Genomic DNA, 17658 nt, shown 5'->3' on the forward strand with positions numbered 1-17658 from the left:
TGCTTCCCAGATGGATAGTTAACATATTTCATGAGAGCAAGGAAGATGAGCTGAGCAGTAAGAATGTGCGGCTGTAAAAATAAAGCTGCACTTGAAAATTTTACTCATGACAGTTCTCATCCCATCTATACCCCCTAGAGGACTGAAGTTTGGGTTTGAAATGGCAGTTTATGGCACCAGTAGATGTTCTTGTCTCCCATAAATAAGTGGGAGTTGTAAATAATGCGTGTCGCAATGGTGTGATCGGTTTGATTCCTTCATCATTGGATGTTTTCTGTATTCCCGTTACAGCTAATGCATTTTGCATAGTTGAGCAAATCCAGATTCCCAGCATTAAATTACAGTAATTAAATCAGTCCTTGAAAATGTGGTAACTAATGTGAGACATATTCCATATACGCCTGACACATGCTGGAGGGATTTGGTTTGGATGCACTTTCCAGGCAGAGAACGTAAAATAGATTGTATTCTGTGCTTCGTGAGGGTTTCCCAAAACGCTGCTACACCCTGCTTGTTTTGCTTCTCTGTGAACAGCTGTGAACTGTATGCTGATACTTGTTTTGCAGCTTGTTATGGAGTTTTGTGGAGCAGGCTCTATCACTGACCTCGTGAAGAACACGAAAGGGAATACTCTGAAAGAAGACTGGATAGCATATATCTCCAGAGAAATTCTCAGGGTAAGGAAAACAGTCTGCTGCACTTGAAAATACAGAAGCAATCTCACAGAGATGTAACCTGGCTTGAGGTTCTGCAAGAAGTTGTTTCTGACCGATCCCTGTAGCCACATCACCATCTGAAGAGCATGTAGGAGCAGGTGGATGGCTGCTCCACGTCACAGTATGTGGATGGCTGCTCCATGTCGTTTAGCTCTGCCGCCTAACTGGCAATGAGGACAGGAGCTCCAAATATGTGCGGGTTGTGCGAGTTGTACTGTATGGTAATAGCAGCCTTGCAGAAAGTAGCGATTTTGTGTTGCAAGAAGCCAGCCTAAGAACCAGTGCCCTTACCTTTTAGAAGCTGAGAACAGCATCTGTGTGTCTACAAGGCGCTTGCTTCTGAGTGCTGAGATTGCAGGAATGTCGTAGCATAGAGCGCAGAATGGGATTTTCAGACGTGCTTGCAGCCGTCTTTCTCTTCTGCTGGCGAAGTGTGTGGAGAAGGGAGATTGGTGGCTTCTGTGCCAACGGTTAGGGCTTCTGTGCTGTGCTGTGCTCACATACTGAATATTCCTGCAGTCTGTCTAAAGCAAACATATCTTATATGGTTGAGCACTGTACTAGCATATGGCATTGAAAAAGTTTCTCAGGAAGAAGGATGCCACTTAGCAGTTTTTTAAAAAAAGAAGCTTTAACTAACTAACTGTACCAACTGGAAATTAAATATGAAGAGTAAAGTGCTTTCTGAATTGGCATTTGTTTGCCGTGCTGAGTAAATCTGGTATGGTTTTCCTCGTGCTTCTTTGTAAAACAAATTGCCTCCTACCCATACCATTACACAGTATGTCTATTCAATTGCCTCATCATAAACGAAGTTCTAAAGGCTTTATGTTAAAGGAAACCACCAGCAGCTCTTACATAAATCAATGCTTCTGCTGTCTGTGTTGCACATTTGTTCTGTCTCGGTGATTTTTGAGATTAAGAGGGAGGGAGATGTACAATTGTGGTCTCCTGCTCTAGCTCCAAATGCTAATGGAGAGTACTGCTGTTGGTGTTTGCTCTGGCACATTTTAAATTGTTGTATACTGGCAAGCAGAAAAGTTGCTGTCATGAATACCGACTGATGATTGTATTTCAAATGAAATGAATGGCATACTTTAATATTAGTAAAGCTAACTGTTGCAATACTGACCTTGTGCTAGGTCTGAGAACACCTCTGTCACTTTTGGTGTATTGCATGCAATTTTGCGGTTGTCCTAGATTCTCCTTAAGCAATGAGGTAAAGCCATGCTCATTGAGAAGAGGAAAAAGTTATCTGAAAGCTACTTTCTCGTTCTTGTTAGACATTTTAAAAAGGAGCCTTAATTATTGCTAACAGGAACTAGAATATCTGGAAAAAAAAGGAGTGCTAAGCTCACATTGGTATGAGGCATTGCAAAACCTGATTTGACACTGAGTTTATTGTGTCAGAGGTGGACTAAGAGAGGTTGTGTAATAGAGCGAAAGTTGGATGGGTTAAAGTGCCAAAGATATTTACAGGTGGAGACCTGGGTGAGAGTGTACCTGATGCGTCCTGGTGTGCTGGCGAGGGGGGCCTTGAAGAACTAACGTGGGGCCTGCAGAATAATCAAGCGCTTGACTCCTTGTCTCTTCCTAACTCTTCATAAACCCAAATGTATTTTTTTTTCAATTAGGTTAGATTGTACTCTGGAGAGAACGTATGATTATCTTCCTGGCTGAGGCAGTGGAGCATAAGGCCTTAAAAAGTATCTTGTGCAAAGCTGTGGAAAAGCTTTTGTTCTTGCAAAAAAAAAAAATAAGACCACACTTACTGTTAACAGCCAGTGAATGGTATCGAGGACATTAATCGTTCATTTTGTCAGCTTGTGACATACGCAGGGAGGAGCTGTAGACTCTATTATTTGTCACGCTCATTAACTGTTTTAAAAAAAGAAAACAGCCCATTGGTTATGTAGGCAAACTGGTAAATGACCATTTAATGAAGAACATGTGTTAGAAAATATTTCTCTGCAGCAATTTCTCTACTCTCTTAACCTTTTGCAGCTGTAAAGGTTCTATTTCTTTATTTTTCATAAAACATTAAAAGTCTACGAGGGCAAAATGAACAGGCAAGATGATCCCACCAGAGACTGCAGTTTTCCAAGCAAAGCGCTAAGGAGAGACCAAAATACAGGCAGTTGCTACGACGGTTGCCTATTGTTCTACCAGTTACTTTAGAGATTAAGATGCAACATATGTCTTCCTTGTCCCTCCCTCCACATGGCTAACGCTTTGGGGCATGCATCCAGGTGCTGTCTCAACAAAAAGCACCGTATGCCAGGAGGTTTTATTTCCTTTGGAAAGTATGTTGCTCCCTTGCTTTTTTTTTTCTTTTTCTTTTTCCTTTTTTTTTTTTTTTTTTTTTTGACATGGTCTCTGCTGTGGAACAATTATCTGGCTTCGTATTTAAGGCGTCTGGAGAAGTGCAGCTTTGCAACGGATCTTTTGTTTCGTTGTCTTTATTCCCTTGCCTTCAAACATCAGTGCAAGTCCTTCACCCTCCCCATCCCTTCTCAGGGGATCACAGGCATTGGTTATGTGTATGTGGGTGCTTCTTCCTTTCTCTCTCCTCCCCCCTTCCCTCACTAAATTCCCCTTCTTTTAAGGGCGACTCCGTGCGTGTTAAGATGTCACTGACGTACCCCGGCACAAATGCTATTTACAGTGCCTTTGTGCCGGGACTTTCTGGCCGCCGAACTTGCTTCAAGTGACAGCCGAGGAGTGTTTGCACCGTGCAGGTGTTGGCCTTTGTTTGTGCAAAGCACCCGCGTGCGCAGTCCCAGGCCTTGTCTCGGCTCAGCTACCAGGCGCTGCGCGGGTGGCCCCAGGGGACCGCACGATGGGCTTTGGAGGTGGGGGCACGCGCAGTCTGGTGCTAAGCAAGGAGCTAAATGAATGTCGTCTCCTTCCTCTCTTGTCTGTAATGCAGGGATTGGCACATCTTCATGCCCATCACGTGATTCACAGGGATATCAAAGGGCAAAATGTGTTGCTGACAGAGAACGCAGAAGTGAAACTTGGTAAGTAGGCGAGCACGTCAGCTTCCCAGTTCACATAGCCTTTGTTTTTTTTGTTTGACATTCCCAGATTAATTTCTTCCTTTAGGAGTGTTGCATGCTCATTAGCCTGTGCATTTTGTGGCTGTGCTTGTATCAGTCAAGGCTCTGTGCGTATGTCCTCCTTTGGGGTGCTGGAAATTGGACTGTTATGTTTTGGTAGAGGTTGTAGGCTTTCAGGCCAGAATCAGTGACTAGATCATTTTGCATCTCCCAGAGTCTCATGTGACTTGGGTTTGTGCTGATTCCATTTATTCTGGACTCAGGAAGTGATGGGGATCACTCTTGTATTTAACTTTAATTAAAATACCACTATGCTGCTCAGGTTCTGGAGACAGATATGTGATCTGGACAGACCTCTCAGTGCAGCTGTGGTGTGAAGTTCAAAATACAATTCCTGCCCTGGAGTACCTGCTGGGAACAACTCTCATCCCTGGCCTGTTCTTCCCAAGTGGGCATACTCTTTTTCTCTAATCTCTCTCTCTAGTTACTGCACGCTTTAACCTTCTGTGTTTGTATCATTCACCACCTTTTTTTGGTTAAATATAGAACCAGGCTGAAGCCCTCCCACCCAGCCCACATCCCATATGTTTTACATTACACCTTCATGCTGCACGAGGCATGGGAAGACGTCCTGGCTGCTGAAGGAGGAAGCTCTCCAGAGAGCTTTCCTCCTTCTAGGCTGAAGTGGAGCACAGTAGCTCCCAAACCAGTGCTCCCACAGAGCTTTTCTGCGCCAATGTTTCTGTGTCACTCGGATGACGGATCTAGTGACGCTGATGCAGCCCTTGTTAGAGCAGATGCTCTAGTACGGAAAGCTTGTACCACTGCTGTTGTGACTACCGTCATACCAGTATAATTAGGAGGGGAGGGAGAATCAAAGGGAGGAAAGCATTCATGGGCATCTCTCTGGGAACCCATGTCCACAGGTGCCCAAAGTTAGCACCTTTTGAATAATTCTCATCTTTTGCTCCCATCAATGTGTCTGCTGTGTGCATCAGAACAGAGAGCAAGTCTCTGAACAACAGATTATTTTTGCTGCCCGATTTTAGGGCAGAAAATGTGGACAGCCAAAAAGAAGACATATTCATGAGTGTGGTTGAGTGTGGTTCTTCCCCAACACTAGCAGTACCTTTGGGAGATGGGGTCCCTCTGTATAGACAAATTTTATTGGCTCCAGCATTTGAGAGGGGAAGAATCTCTCCTTAGTCTCCAAGACAATAGTTTTGCAGCTGTGCCCTCCCTTTTGGGAAGAGAAAGCTGTACGGACAGGCCAGAGAGAGGTGCAGAAGAGGTGGTCATGGGCCGCTGTGTTTCTTGACTCTGGTGGCTGAGCGTATTGCATGTGAAACACAAGGACTCGGCTGCCTTGGTATTAATCGTCATATTTCTCTTCAGCATGGTTGTCCCAGAAGGAACGTCTACATGGTTTTGTTTCCAAATCATCTTAGAGAAGTAATCGCTACATATTTTTTTTCCCCTCTTGTTTTATTTTAATCTTCTCCCACCCGCAGTGGATTTTGGTGTGAGTGCTCAACTGGACAGGACAGTTGGCAGGAGAAACACTTTTATTGGAACTCCATACTGGATGGCTCCAGAAGTTATCGCCTGTGATGAAAATCCAGATGCTACATACGATTACAGAGTAAGAATCCTGTTTGCGGAGTAAAACAGATTACACTTGCAGTATGAATATCCATGGATGATGACAGTTTTTGAGACTTCTCGTCCTTCCTGAGAGTAATTTATTTTGTATAGGTAGATTCTTGTACAAGAGTACAAGGTATGGGTCACTACCAGATTTTGACCTTTCACATTGCTGGTATTGTCATAGCTTCCAGGCATAGGGAGGAGGACTTTAGTGTGCTGTTAAGTACTCAGAAAAGACCCCCCCCCCCAAAAAAAAAGACTTTTAAAAGGAAATGTTGATGTTCTCAATTTGTAAGATGTTTGTACTTTAAATTGTGTTTGAATATGTCCCAGTTATTGTAGTAGTTCAGAACAATACATTTTAAGGTGTTGCCTTAAATACAACCACCATCCAGAGAGTGAGTGAACAACAGAAGGAGCTGTTCATACCGTGCCTGTTGCTGATTTTGAGATACTATATAAATGTTGATATTCATCCATCTCAGTATTTTTTAAGAAAGATTGTTTTTCCCATAGTTTGCTGCAAACCAAAGACCTAATTACTGCAAAACCATAATTGGCTTGATGGTTTTTGCAGTACCCTGAGACTATTACATATATATATTTAAAGCTGTATTTCTCTAAGAAAACCATTCTGAAACCTTCAAAATGCTTATTAGCTTACTCTTATAAAAGCACAAAAGAAGAAAGAGTGTAAAAATATGCAAAAGGTCCTCACTTAGATTAATGGAACTGTTCCAACTTTTACCCCAGAAAGGCAGTGAGGATATCAGAAAACCTATGATTAAGTTCTTACAGTGAATGCAGTTTACTGGACTTGATAGTGATGTTAGCTATCAGTTTATGTAGGTCTAAATTTCCAGGTGATTTCAATTGGTGTTTTTCTACCTTAGAGTAAGATTGAGCCTATTTCTCTTGATTTAACGGCATTTTACAGCCATCTGCTCATTGTACTAAAGATACACTTTAAATCTTTGCAGGATGGAGTTATTAAGAAGGAACGGAGACTAATAAAGGATTAAAAAGATCTCTATTATATTTGTTAATGCAGTAGAAATAAATTCTTTCTTTTTGAACCCACCTGTTCTTTTTTTCTGGGGGGACCTGTAGGAATCTGGAGCAGATAACCCTTTTTTTCCCATCCTTTAGAAAACTCATGGTTCAAAGCTTTTTAAGACCATGGGCCTATGCAGTTTAGCTTAAATGAATGGATTGGACCAAGAGAAACTATTGCCTTGCTGGGTCTGAAAATGCAATTGGCAAGTCATTAGAAATGCTTCTCTGCTCGTAATACAAAAAAGCTTGTGTACTCATTAATTTTCACTTAAATTTTTTTAATCATTATCATCATTAGCCTGGCAGAAATGAACACTCTTTTTTTCAAGAACAGTTAGCTTTTATAAGACTGGCCGCACTCCTTTCGGCAACCTCCCTCCAGCATTTTGCCCCTAAAGCTGTGGGAGTCTCTTGATCTTGTTCCTCGCCAGGACTCTTTCAGCAGTCGCCTATATTTGGCCCTCGCTGGCTGGCCAAATTATACAGGTAACTGCTAGTCAGGGACAATATCCAGAGATAATGTCTTGAAAGAATCTGAAGGATTCTTCTTCTGTAATGCCTCAAGCAAAGCTGAGGTGGTTGGGAAGGAGCATTTGTTTTGGCTATAAGTATCATGCAAAACAGAGGCTTCTTACAAGTTTAGAAGCAATGGTTATTTCCCTATCCTTAGAAACCTATTATTTGATTTTGGGGAATAGAAAATATTCAAAAGCGTAGCCTGCTAATCTGTGTTTCTTTGCTTATTTTTGCTGGTTTAGACCCTGAAAAAGAGCTAGCATTTTTTTGTTCATCTTGGTTTTTTTATTGTCTTTTTCTTTTGTATGAGAGAATGGATGTAGAGTTTTCCATGAAAAATCTAGGAGAAATTGTTCACTTTTTTTTTTTAATAAGGGAATATTGAAAATTTCTTCTGTTATTTAATAGACCTAGATTTGAGGCAAATGTATATTTGACTCTCCTAATGTAAATATATTTTTATGTGTTATTAGCAAGTACTATTTGCATACTCTGTATGAATGTGCATCCATTTGTCTGTATATATATATGATGCGAGAAGTAGCATTTTATGATACTGTTAGAAGAAAAAGTAGCTTATGCTATTTAAATAGCCTTGGTATTTGGTTTCAGTCTCACCTACAGGGCCTCTGTAAATAGTACTCTTTTACTGTCTAAATGGAGAAATGGACCTACTAACATATGGTCTCTATCTCTCTCTTTGCAGAGTGACCTTTGGTCATGTGGCATTACAGCCATTGAGATGGCAGAAGGAGCTCCCCGTAAGTGATACGTGTGCTTTCCCAGTGGGCTGATTAAGGCTGAACTGTACACTTAGGAGATGCTGGTTGTAATTTAAGCCTAGCTTTGAGGTTTCTGAGAGGGTCCTGTTATTTCTGTTCTCTTTGGTATAATATATATACCAATATATATAAATATAAAATCCCATAAATAGAAATGCTTTTGATAAAACTAAGATAGTATTTAAGCATTACAATGAAATAATTTAATTTCTCTAGTCTGAATATTTGGAAGGTAATCAAGCTTTAAATGTCCTTCTTATGAATATGATATGGTTTGGAATTATGCCTTGCTTTCTCTACGGCCTACCTAGGATGTTTAAATCACATCCAAGGAGAGTTGCAGTGGGCATCTGGAAAATAGACATTAATCAAAAATGCTTCTGTAGCACTCTTTTCTGTGTTGATTTTCCATCACTCTGCGTACTGGTACATCTTCTTTTGTTTCGACTCGTCATGGGTGGTGTTGATCTTCCTTAGAAATGATGTGGCTTAAACTGTAAAGCCATCTTCAACACAGAGTATTGAACTTAATGTTCACTACTTGAGAATATTCATGACCTGATACTGATATTTTTTAGAGAAACCTTGAAAATCAAAAATGCACAACTCTATAGCTTTTTCTTCTCCTCACATACTTACTGCTTGTGAATAATGAAGCATACAGATGATATTTTTGAGGAGGAAAGGAGGATTTACAGAACAAACAAACAGAAATTATACGTATTGTTTTGTTTTTTAGTGTTAACTTTTATGAAAATCCTTTATTAATGAACAGGCAAATATGCTTCCCTCATCCCCAAATAGAGTACTACATTTAAAAATAGCAGCCCGAGATATCCGAGTTAGTTAATACATTTTCTTACACATAAGCAAAATAATCCCCCCATCTCAACAGCCCACCTTGACAACCCTCTTTGAAATGATCAAGTTGAGAATGAAGTATTAACATCTTCCTGGCTAGAAAATGGTCATTTCATTATAGCTTCTGACTGATTTTACTCATTTATTTTTAAATGTAAAATTTATAAAATGAAGCACAATGTTCTTGTTTTGATTCATGTTTTTAAAAGTCTGATTTTTTTTCCCGCCTTCCTAATTTCATGTTTGTATGAGTGCCCATATGAGAGCTGCTCCCAGGGTACCTCACCCAGCACCATCTTAACAGTATTTGAGCTACCACTGGACGTCCTTTCTGTTTTACTTGTTTGTTCAGGACACTGTGTTGCCTAGCTGGCTCACAATTAAAAGGACTGTCACTGGGTTTTGCAAGCCTGGAACTGGGCAATGATATTTTTCATTTCCAAACAGAAGCAGAGGTTCTGGTTTGGCCTCTTAGTGCAAAATCACAGGAATGGCTTTTGAGAAGCAAGCAAAGTTTCATGTAAATCCTAAGCAGCGCTCATCTCAGGCAGTCCTTTGGTGTGTGGGATCTGTGTGCTCTGAAAGGTCCATCCCTAAACTTGCTGCTATGATAGGAGCCACAGGGATCCAGGGACCGTCTGTGTGAAGAGTATATTGCCTCTTATCTCCGAGTACAGAGCCTTCTTCCCATCAGTCTGTGTTGCCTGAATTTCTGCTGTGTGGAAAACATTATCACTTCCAACAGTGCCTATTCAGGCTGAGACTGATGGTGCAAGATGTCAAACATAGAAAGATGGTAGAAATGGAGAATTTGCTCAGAGCCTCCTTTCTGTCGGCTCTGAAGTGGGGGCTTTTGTTCTGGAACAGGACAGAAGACAACTCTGCAGAGATCTCCGACTCCCATTTAACATCTGCTGAAGCCAGTGGACTTTTCTTGTTGACAGTGGCGAGTCTGCATTTTGATTCCGCAGGAAACCCTTTTTGTTTATGCAGATCCTTCATTACTCTAAGACCAGCAGGTCTTAGAATAAATAAAAAGTCCACTAGTTTGGACAGTAGAAATGAGGATATGTCCTGCTTTATTTGTTTGCCTAGTGGGAGAGGAGGCATGTGGAGTAAATGAACTTGTATAGGAAGGTAACTGTCATTCTTCCCATCCATCATGATCTCTTCTGGGCATCATCTTAACCAAAACATAAGCTAGATGACTTTGGGGTGGAGGAGAGCTGTGCACAATTGTTCCTGTCATGGTTGATTCTGCAGGTTAACCTGCGTCTGGATTTCTTTTTCTTTTCGGGGGCTCCCTTCACACATTGAGCTATGGAATTGTCATTTTCATTTAATTCCGTTTAGTTGTGTTCCTATTTGTATTTCCTGTATAAGTGATTGGGTTTGTGGGAATGCTTGTGGCAGCTGAAACCATGGTTTTGACGGACGCAATCTTGAGAAGACAGAGCACCACGAAGCAAATATCTTAATTTTTCTATTTGGTTTTGTTTTCTTCCCTTCAGCACTTTGTGACATGCATCCCATGAGAGCGCTCTTTCTGATACCCAGAAACCCTCCCCCACGGTTAAAATCCAAGAAATGGTATGTAGTAGTTTCTGGTTTGTAAGCCCATTTTATATCGCAATGCTTTTTTGCATTTCACAGCATGTTGCTTTGCTATTGCTTCCACAGAACAGTAAAGCAGTTGAAGTTGGCTAAAATCAATCTGCTGTTATCTTCTGTGCCATTGAATCAAAGCATAAAATAAAAGTGTGCATTGATTATTTTAGTTCTGTTTACCTCAGAGGAATTTTGTCTTTGAATACAGGAAATATAAAAAAACAAGCTTTTTTCTTGACAGAACAGCATCCGTATTAAGGCAGCAAGTGGTACCCTGTTTTTTAAAAATAAATTCCTGCAGCATTCTTAGTATGCAGTATGTTTTCTCAGAAGTAGCATAATAAAGAAGCAGAACAGTACTCTAGTGTTCTAGCTGTTAAGTTGAAAGGAGCTATTAAAACTAATGAAGGCTTTGACTATAATTATTGTAAATGATTGAAATTGAGTGTGCACCACTTGCCAGCTGAGAAGAATCCATTAGTATCAGAGGATTTCCTCCCAGTTACTGGTTACAACTGGCATGTATGAAACAGAAATATTCCCTAGAAAGAGGTTTCATATAGATTGAATGTGATCACAGGATGCTGTGAACCTGTCAAAATAATGAAGTGATGTGACTGCTTATTCAGTATCAACATAATAGAAATTTGGCTTGCTGCTGGGCTTGGTGTTTGCCTGAATCGGCTTATTTATGCACTTGTATCTATCAGGGCTCTCACACTTGCTTTCTGCGTATATTAAAAGATAGAGGTGCATGTACAGTATTTGCACGTGCTTTTCTTGCACCTTTTTGCTTGGAAGCATAACATTTGGTGTGGAGACTAACAAAAAATGGTGAGGATGTCTTGAATTTCACTTTTTAGGCTGGAGTGGGAAAATGAAACAACAGATGGAAACCGTTTTGGTTTTTACACTTAGCCATTCAGTGGAGGTGTTTGCCACCCAAGGATGGCAACAGCTTGAGGGCACCTAACAATCAGAAAGTAAATCTGGCCAAAGCCAAGGCTGCTGTGATTCAGCTGCTTTCATTGAATGAAATGAATGGCAGGTTATGAGAAAATAGGCCAAGTGAAGAAAAATACAGCTCTGAGTATTTTCAGTATTGATGCTTTGCTTGTTGAATGATTTTTATCTGGACAGGCCTCCTTTCAGGAGTTAACTGAAGTGTGATTTTAGCAAGGTGTGCTCCAGTTTAACGAGCTTGTGTACCCTGCCGCTTTATTCCACGTACAGCAGTTGCAGCGTATGTTCAGTTGTGTTAGGGCCCTTGAATTGCATCAGTGAGAATATGACCCAAGGTGCTGACGTTAAACAAATGGGCCCCGTTCAGCCCTCGCATAGTTTTCTGCAAAGAATTGTGCGTGGCTTCTCAGGTAAAAATGAAAATAATCTTTAAATTCTTGCAAAGCTGTCTCTCTGCACCCAGGTGCGTATGAAAGTAGCTTAGTGTTACGTGCGCTAGTGGAATGTTGGCAGCGATTCTTGCGGCTTTCCTGGCGGCTTTTCTGAAGGAGACGTGCCCTTAGATAGCGTGGGCAGGCGGAGACGCACCAGAGCTGCCCTGCCCGTGCTCCGAGCGAGCTGGGCGCAAGCCAGCTCCGGTCCAGGAGCAGCAGAACTGGGTCTGCATGAATCGCCTTCGCAAACGTGTCCTACCTTTCAGGGCAGTGATACTGGTGGAAGAGGGCACGTCACTGCGACGCTGTGTCAAAGCACTGCACGTACGTGTGCATCGCCCTGCGTCCGTCCGGCCTCGTGTGCAGCGGGGGCAAGCCCAGGTCTGGTTTGTCGGCACGCCTTCAAACCGTGCTTGAACCATCCTCTGGGACATGCTGCTCTTAGAGGAAAGGAATTAAATTTTGGGGTGGAACGGAAAAAAATATTTGAGCTGAGTTTTAGCTATGGTTTAGTTTTGTTTTTATTTTCCCCTGTCTGCTTTCTCAGGTCAAAAAAGTTCTTCAGCTTTATAGAAGGTTGTCTAGTGAAGAATTATATGCAGCGACCTTCTACAGAACAACTTTTGAAACATCCATTTATACGTGACCAACCAAATGAAAGGCAAGTCCGAATCCAACTTAAGGACCATATAGACAGGACCAGAAAGAAGAGAGGAGAGAAAGGTATGCAGCTTCTAAAAGTCAAGACTTCTGACTTATTAAAAATACATACTTTTGTCCAGCTTTGCATTCCAAATCACCCCCTCTTACCCTCCCCTCCCCCCCAAAAAAAAACAGCTCAAACCCTTGAAAGATTCTTTTTTAATTAATTTATGTTTTGACTATCAACAGACTTTTATGTTTTGTTCTGTCTTTCTGCATAGCATGTATCAATTGCAAGCGTCTTATTTTCAGTAAGTTACAATTACTCACTTCTAGGCCACTACCTCTTCCAGACAAAGATTAAACACTGTTTAGGAAGATATTGGCATATTCCTCCCTTCTCTTTCTTGTTTTGTGGTATGTTCATTCCTGGATTGATGCCATAAATCAGACTCACATGCAGGAAATAACCCATCCCAAGAGCTGTGAAGTCCATGTCTTGGGCAGCCGGTGCTCTTTATTCAGGTGGTGTGGAGGTTTTCCAAGTGTCTTGTCTTATACTGAAAATGTGGTGTCCTTTAGAGATCTCGCTGAAAGCCTCCTGGAAAGCATTATGCTGCTTTATGTATGTGGGATGGTGTGCTGGAAAATGCAGGATGAGCTCTAGGGTCTGAGGTGAATCTTGTCTCTGCAGGGGCTGGGAATTGGTTCATGAAGGTGCTAGTACAAGTCCCAAGTGTCCTAAAATGTGGAGATAAAGCACTACTTAGGCCATTGTTTCTTTCCCGCTAGATGAGACGGAGTATGAATACAGTGGAAGTGAGGAAGAGGAGGAGGAAGTGCCTGAACAAGAAGGAGAGCCGAGGTAATATTGCTGTTTGGAGGGCTCTGCGTGCTCCACTCCAGGAAGTCTAAAAATCTGTGATTGTAAATCAGGAGCACACTAAGCTTCTGTCTCTGACTAAGTGCATGCACTAGCCATGCAAACCCTGCCACACAAAGTGTTTGAATACCTTTTCTGTGACTGCGAAAGGTTTTAAAGCTTCCCCTCACATGGCTTAGTGCCAGAGAGCTCTGGATGGAGGGAGATTTACAGTGAATGTGATCGGGCAGAGGGTTCTGGTCAGGGGCTCCAAAATGTCCAAGCTGGTCCTTGTTTTGGTTGGCCTCATTTCACACCTTCTACTGAGAGCATTATTTGATATGTATCCAGTGTCTTCATTCTGAAAAAAACAGAATTAAAATTTAAAGGGACGGTATATTTTATTAATGTTCCCCCTGCCTTGGAAAAAGTGTTTAATGGCCCATCAAGCTTTATCGTAAGGGAGGCCTTAACTTCCTCTTCTTGCAGTTCCATTGTCAATGTGCCTGGAGAATCAACCCTCCGACGTGATTTCCTGCGGCTGCAGCAGGAAAACAAGGAACGGTCCGAGGCCCTTCGGAGGCAGCAGCTGCTGCAGGAGCAGCAGCTCCGCGAGCAGGAGGAGTACAAGAGGCAGCTGCTGGCAGAGAGGCAGAAGCGCATCGAGCAGCAGAAGGAGCAAAGGAGACGACTAGAAGAGGTAGAAGCAAGAAGGCTGGAGCTCGAGTGGCAGGAGCCTCTGTTCCACTTGTTTTTCCCATTTCCACACCCATTTAAAAAGAGCTCCCTGTAGTCCCAGCACATCTCAGGAAAGAAAACAGCACGTACAAATCCCTTGGCAAATGTAAAGCAAAGCACTTAAATCCATGTCTGGCTACTTAAATATGAGCAGTCACCTAAAACACCAAATATCCAGCAGCTCCTATGAAGGCAGTGGGCACCGAGGCCTGGTTGTTTGAAGGGGTACTGGGAGGGGGGGGCTGTATCTTGGTCCCTGTTTGAAAGAAGAGGCAACAAATCTAGACTTTGGGTAGCTATACAGAAGGGGAGACATTAATTATATGACTCTTTAAGTGGTCAGTGCCCCAAGGTGACTTTTTTTTGGGGGGGGAGGGGAGTCATTACGTGCTTAGAAATTCGCTTTAAAACTTTCACAAACATCTGTGTTCGGCACTCGTTCATGGTAGGTAGAAGCCTATTTTTTGATGTACTACTCTTTCATCCACAGTAGCCTGATGAATAATTCTTCCTACCCTGATTCATAAATAAGAAATACAAATATGATTTATAAATCTGTGGAAAAATTATGTAAGATTTATAGAAGTAAATCATACTTTTGTGATATGTTAAATGTGCAGTTTGCATACACTACCTGAGGACTTAAAAGAAAAATCAGTAAGTGTATACATATACAATATTGTTTTGCCCTAGTTTTCATAAGATCTCATACGATCTTATATGTGTTTAGGTATATATATAAATGGAATATTCAGTGTAGGTTTCAGAGGTAGAATGATTTCAAAACAGTTTTGCAGGCCAAAGCTGGATGTGAGAGCTAAAGTGAAACCAATCATCTGGCTCTTTGGGAAGTGCAGGGTCAAATTCCAGTTGTCCTTAAGTGACCTCTGTTGTTTGAGTTGCTGTTTCAACTGTTCACTCAGCTAGGATGGAAAAGCTACACCCGGTCTAGTCTTCCAAATGCTGGCGATGTTGATTCGCATCCCAACTTTTAAATTTCACGTGATGTGTTTGCATAACAACTGATGCGAGTTTCCAGCTAGGCTTTTGCACGTTACGGCCCTTTTGCCTCCTTTCCAGTATGCACGCAAATTTCGTGCTGCAGTAGGGAGAAACTGGTAGCAAGGACTTAGCCACACGTGGAGCAGAAGATGGGATAAGGGGGAGACATGTAAACTCCGTTTCTCTTCTGTTTCTTCCCCACCCTTCTGCAACTGCCAAGATAAACATCTTTGCTCTTCCAGCTGTAGGCCTGTTTTTAGACTCTTGCTCTGTAGCAGTTTGGCGGAGGTGGGAGGAAGGTGATAAAATGAGGCTAGGCACAAAGTTAACATGGGACAATATGAAAACTGTGGGTTTTTTTTAGTATTATGAAAGGCAAATAAAAGTTATCGCTTAGCCTCTAAAATTTGCCTAGTATAGGAGTCAATGAGTTCTTTTAAATGCCTCTATAATCTCTAAGGTTCTGCAGAGGGATTTTTTTTTTTGGTGTGGAAGGGGATTATGATTAAATTATCTAGTTTGTTTATCTTCAGTGATCAATGCAATCTTTAAAATCTGGAATTTCTGTTTAGAATAAAGAAGATGCTAGTGCTAATAATAGAAAAAAAATGCATCTCTTTGTACAGAGCTGAAGGCTAGCTTTTTGGAATGTTTTAATGAGCAATTAAAAAGCAAATGCAGTTACCAGAAAGTTATGATTAATCAGTCCTGTTCCCTCTTAAAATACAAACCAGAACCAACAACTTCAGCAATGACATGACAGTGCATACTGTAGGTTGATAAATTAGTGAATAAAGTTACATAGTAAACCATGTGAAGTTTGAGAGAGAAGAGCTTTTGCTTTTTATTGAACCTATAACCTCTGCCTGGTTCCCTTAGATATGTAAATATGAATGATGAGCTATAAAGCTTCCCTTTTTCAAGTTGGGAGGATGTTGTTCTTAAAGGGAGTTATTAAAAAAAAGAGTGACTAATATCAAGCACTTAAATGCATTTAGTCCATTGGATCTTCTGTTGGAAAAATGTGTGATCCTGAGTGATTCTCAGCAAACAGCAGCCAAAACAAACTCTGTTTAAGATGGGGGAAGGGTGACAGACACATATTTAGATAACATCAGTGTTGTGACACAATGGAATGCCAAAATATTGAAATGTTGTTGCTTTGTCCTTAACTTACCCCCTGTGTTGATGAAGCCAGGAAGCAAGGAGAAGCTTGGTGATGTGAGTTAAGTTTAGTATTAGACATTGAATCTCTGGGCTTCCATCTGTTTATTGGAATTTTTACCAGCTGTGGCTTTCTTGTAATATTTGGTTGTGCAGAGTAAATGTGTATTTTGGTAAACCTGTTTGACAATCTTAGACAAGAATTTTGTGCATTAGATAATCTCTCTGGATGGGTTGCTTATACCCCTTTTCCCCTCCCCCTCCCCACTTTTCCTAAATTAAAAATGAGAGTTTGTTCTTACAATGCTGGCACAGAGCCTAGACAGTTTTGACTGAGACTGCTACAGGAACGATGTTTAGGACATCTGCCAAAAACTGTGTAATTCTCAGCAGTATTAGAGAAAAGATTACTTTCTGTTAAAAAGGCACATAGGTGACTACCAAGGACAGTTATTGCAGGGGCCGTTATAATTTTTGTATTACGTAAGAGGCAAAAATCACAGATGGTCGAAGTGTAGAAAATTATTTGATACATTGTGGAAGGGGATTGCTCCTCTCCTTTTTTAAAAAAAATTGGTGCAAATGTTAACTGCATAAATGCTCTAAATGGTTAAAACAAGAAATTAGAGCTTTTCTAGGCCATTCGAACGTGTTTCTGTTCAGCCAAAAGTAGACATCAGTGCTTGGCGTGATAGGTATGGAAAGGCATTTGAATTTACACTTTGCAAAAATCAGTCTGGCAAATTCAGAATTAGCTGTAATAGAATCCCGTTCTGTGTGGACCTTCTCAGTTCAGGATGGTTGGATTAAATAATGTCTCTGTTCCTGGTTACAGGAACCTACGATGGATGTTTTTGAAGTGATAGGGATGGAACTCCATTGGCAAGTAGTGCAGTCCAGCAGAAGTGGATTTGAGGAGCATGAGTGATTGAAGTGCTGAGGACCCAAACACTTCAATACACGTGTTTGAAGACAGGAGGGGTTACTTTGGATTAGCTGTGGTCTAGACTGCATACCTGCTTGTGGTTGAGGTGCATCTGACTTTTTAATTCTATCCAAAAGGTGTGGTTGGCACTCCAAGACCGCTTCAAAATATGAAACAAAACCCCGTAAGTGGAGATGGTTGGATGATACACATCAAAAGGGCACTCCTGATCTGAACTCAGATGCTAATGTAGATATGCCCACAGGTGCTTTTTGCCAGGACTTTGTTTCTTTTAGAAAGGGAGGTTATTTGTACCTACTTCATTTGCATTGCCTGCAGTTTGGATTAGGTAAGAAGTACTGAATAAGAGGTTCCACTTCTGACTTCTCTCAAGTATGGGCAAAGAAAAAGCGTCTTCCAGTCCTCCTCCTACAATGCTACCAGGCTACCTAGTTCTTCATGGAAGAATCATTACTAAATGTATGTATCATCCTTCTTCTGAATATAAGACAAAGTAATAATATTCTATGAATAAAAAATTAGAAAGTCTGTATTAATCTACTGTAACTTACTGTATGAACTATGTCCCTGGATTGTTTGTGTATACCAACTGCGTGTGTAGTTGTATTGCCCCCTCCTGGTAAATCATGCTCTACTGCATGGTTGTCCATTGGGAGATGTCA

The 17658-nt window shown here is 41.3% G+C and overlaps 1 protein-coding gene across 8 annotated transcripts in view; it reads left to right on the top strand.

The window, feature by feature from the left end:
- The window catches only part of MAP4K4 (mitogen-activated protein kinase kinase kinase kinase 4), a 165704-nt gene that overhangs the window by 106003 nt on the left and 42043 nt on the right, over positions 1-17658 (top strand). For all 8 annotated transcript variants that reach the window (XM_062601611.1, XM_062601612.1, XM_062601613.1 and 5 more), the window contains exons 5-12: positions 567-677; positions 3646-3736; positions 5287-5417; positions 7701-7755; positions 10149-10227; positions 12190-12365; positions 13077-13149; positions 13636-13846. In XM_062601611.1, the coding sequence (XP_062457595.1) occupies positions 567-677; positions 3646-3736; positions 5287-5417; positions 7701-7755; positions 10149-10227; positions 12190-12365; positions 13077-13149; positions 13636-13846 (927 nt within the window). The remainder of the gene's footprint in view (positions 1-566; positions 678-3645; positions 3737-5286; positions 5418-7700; positions 7756-10148; positions 10228-12189; positions 12366-13076; positions 13150-13635; positions 13847-17658) is intronic.

Source organism: Rhea pennata, chromosome 1 (assembly GCF_028389875.1).
Source record: "Rhea pennata isolate bPtePen1 chromosome 1, bPtePen1.pri, whole genome shotgun sequence".
Classification (NCBI taxonomy): domain Eukaryota; kingdom Metazoa; phylum Chordata; class Aves; order Rheiformes; family Rheidae; genus Rhea; species Rhea pennata.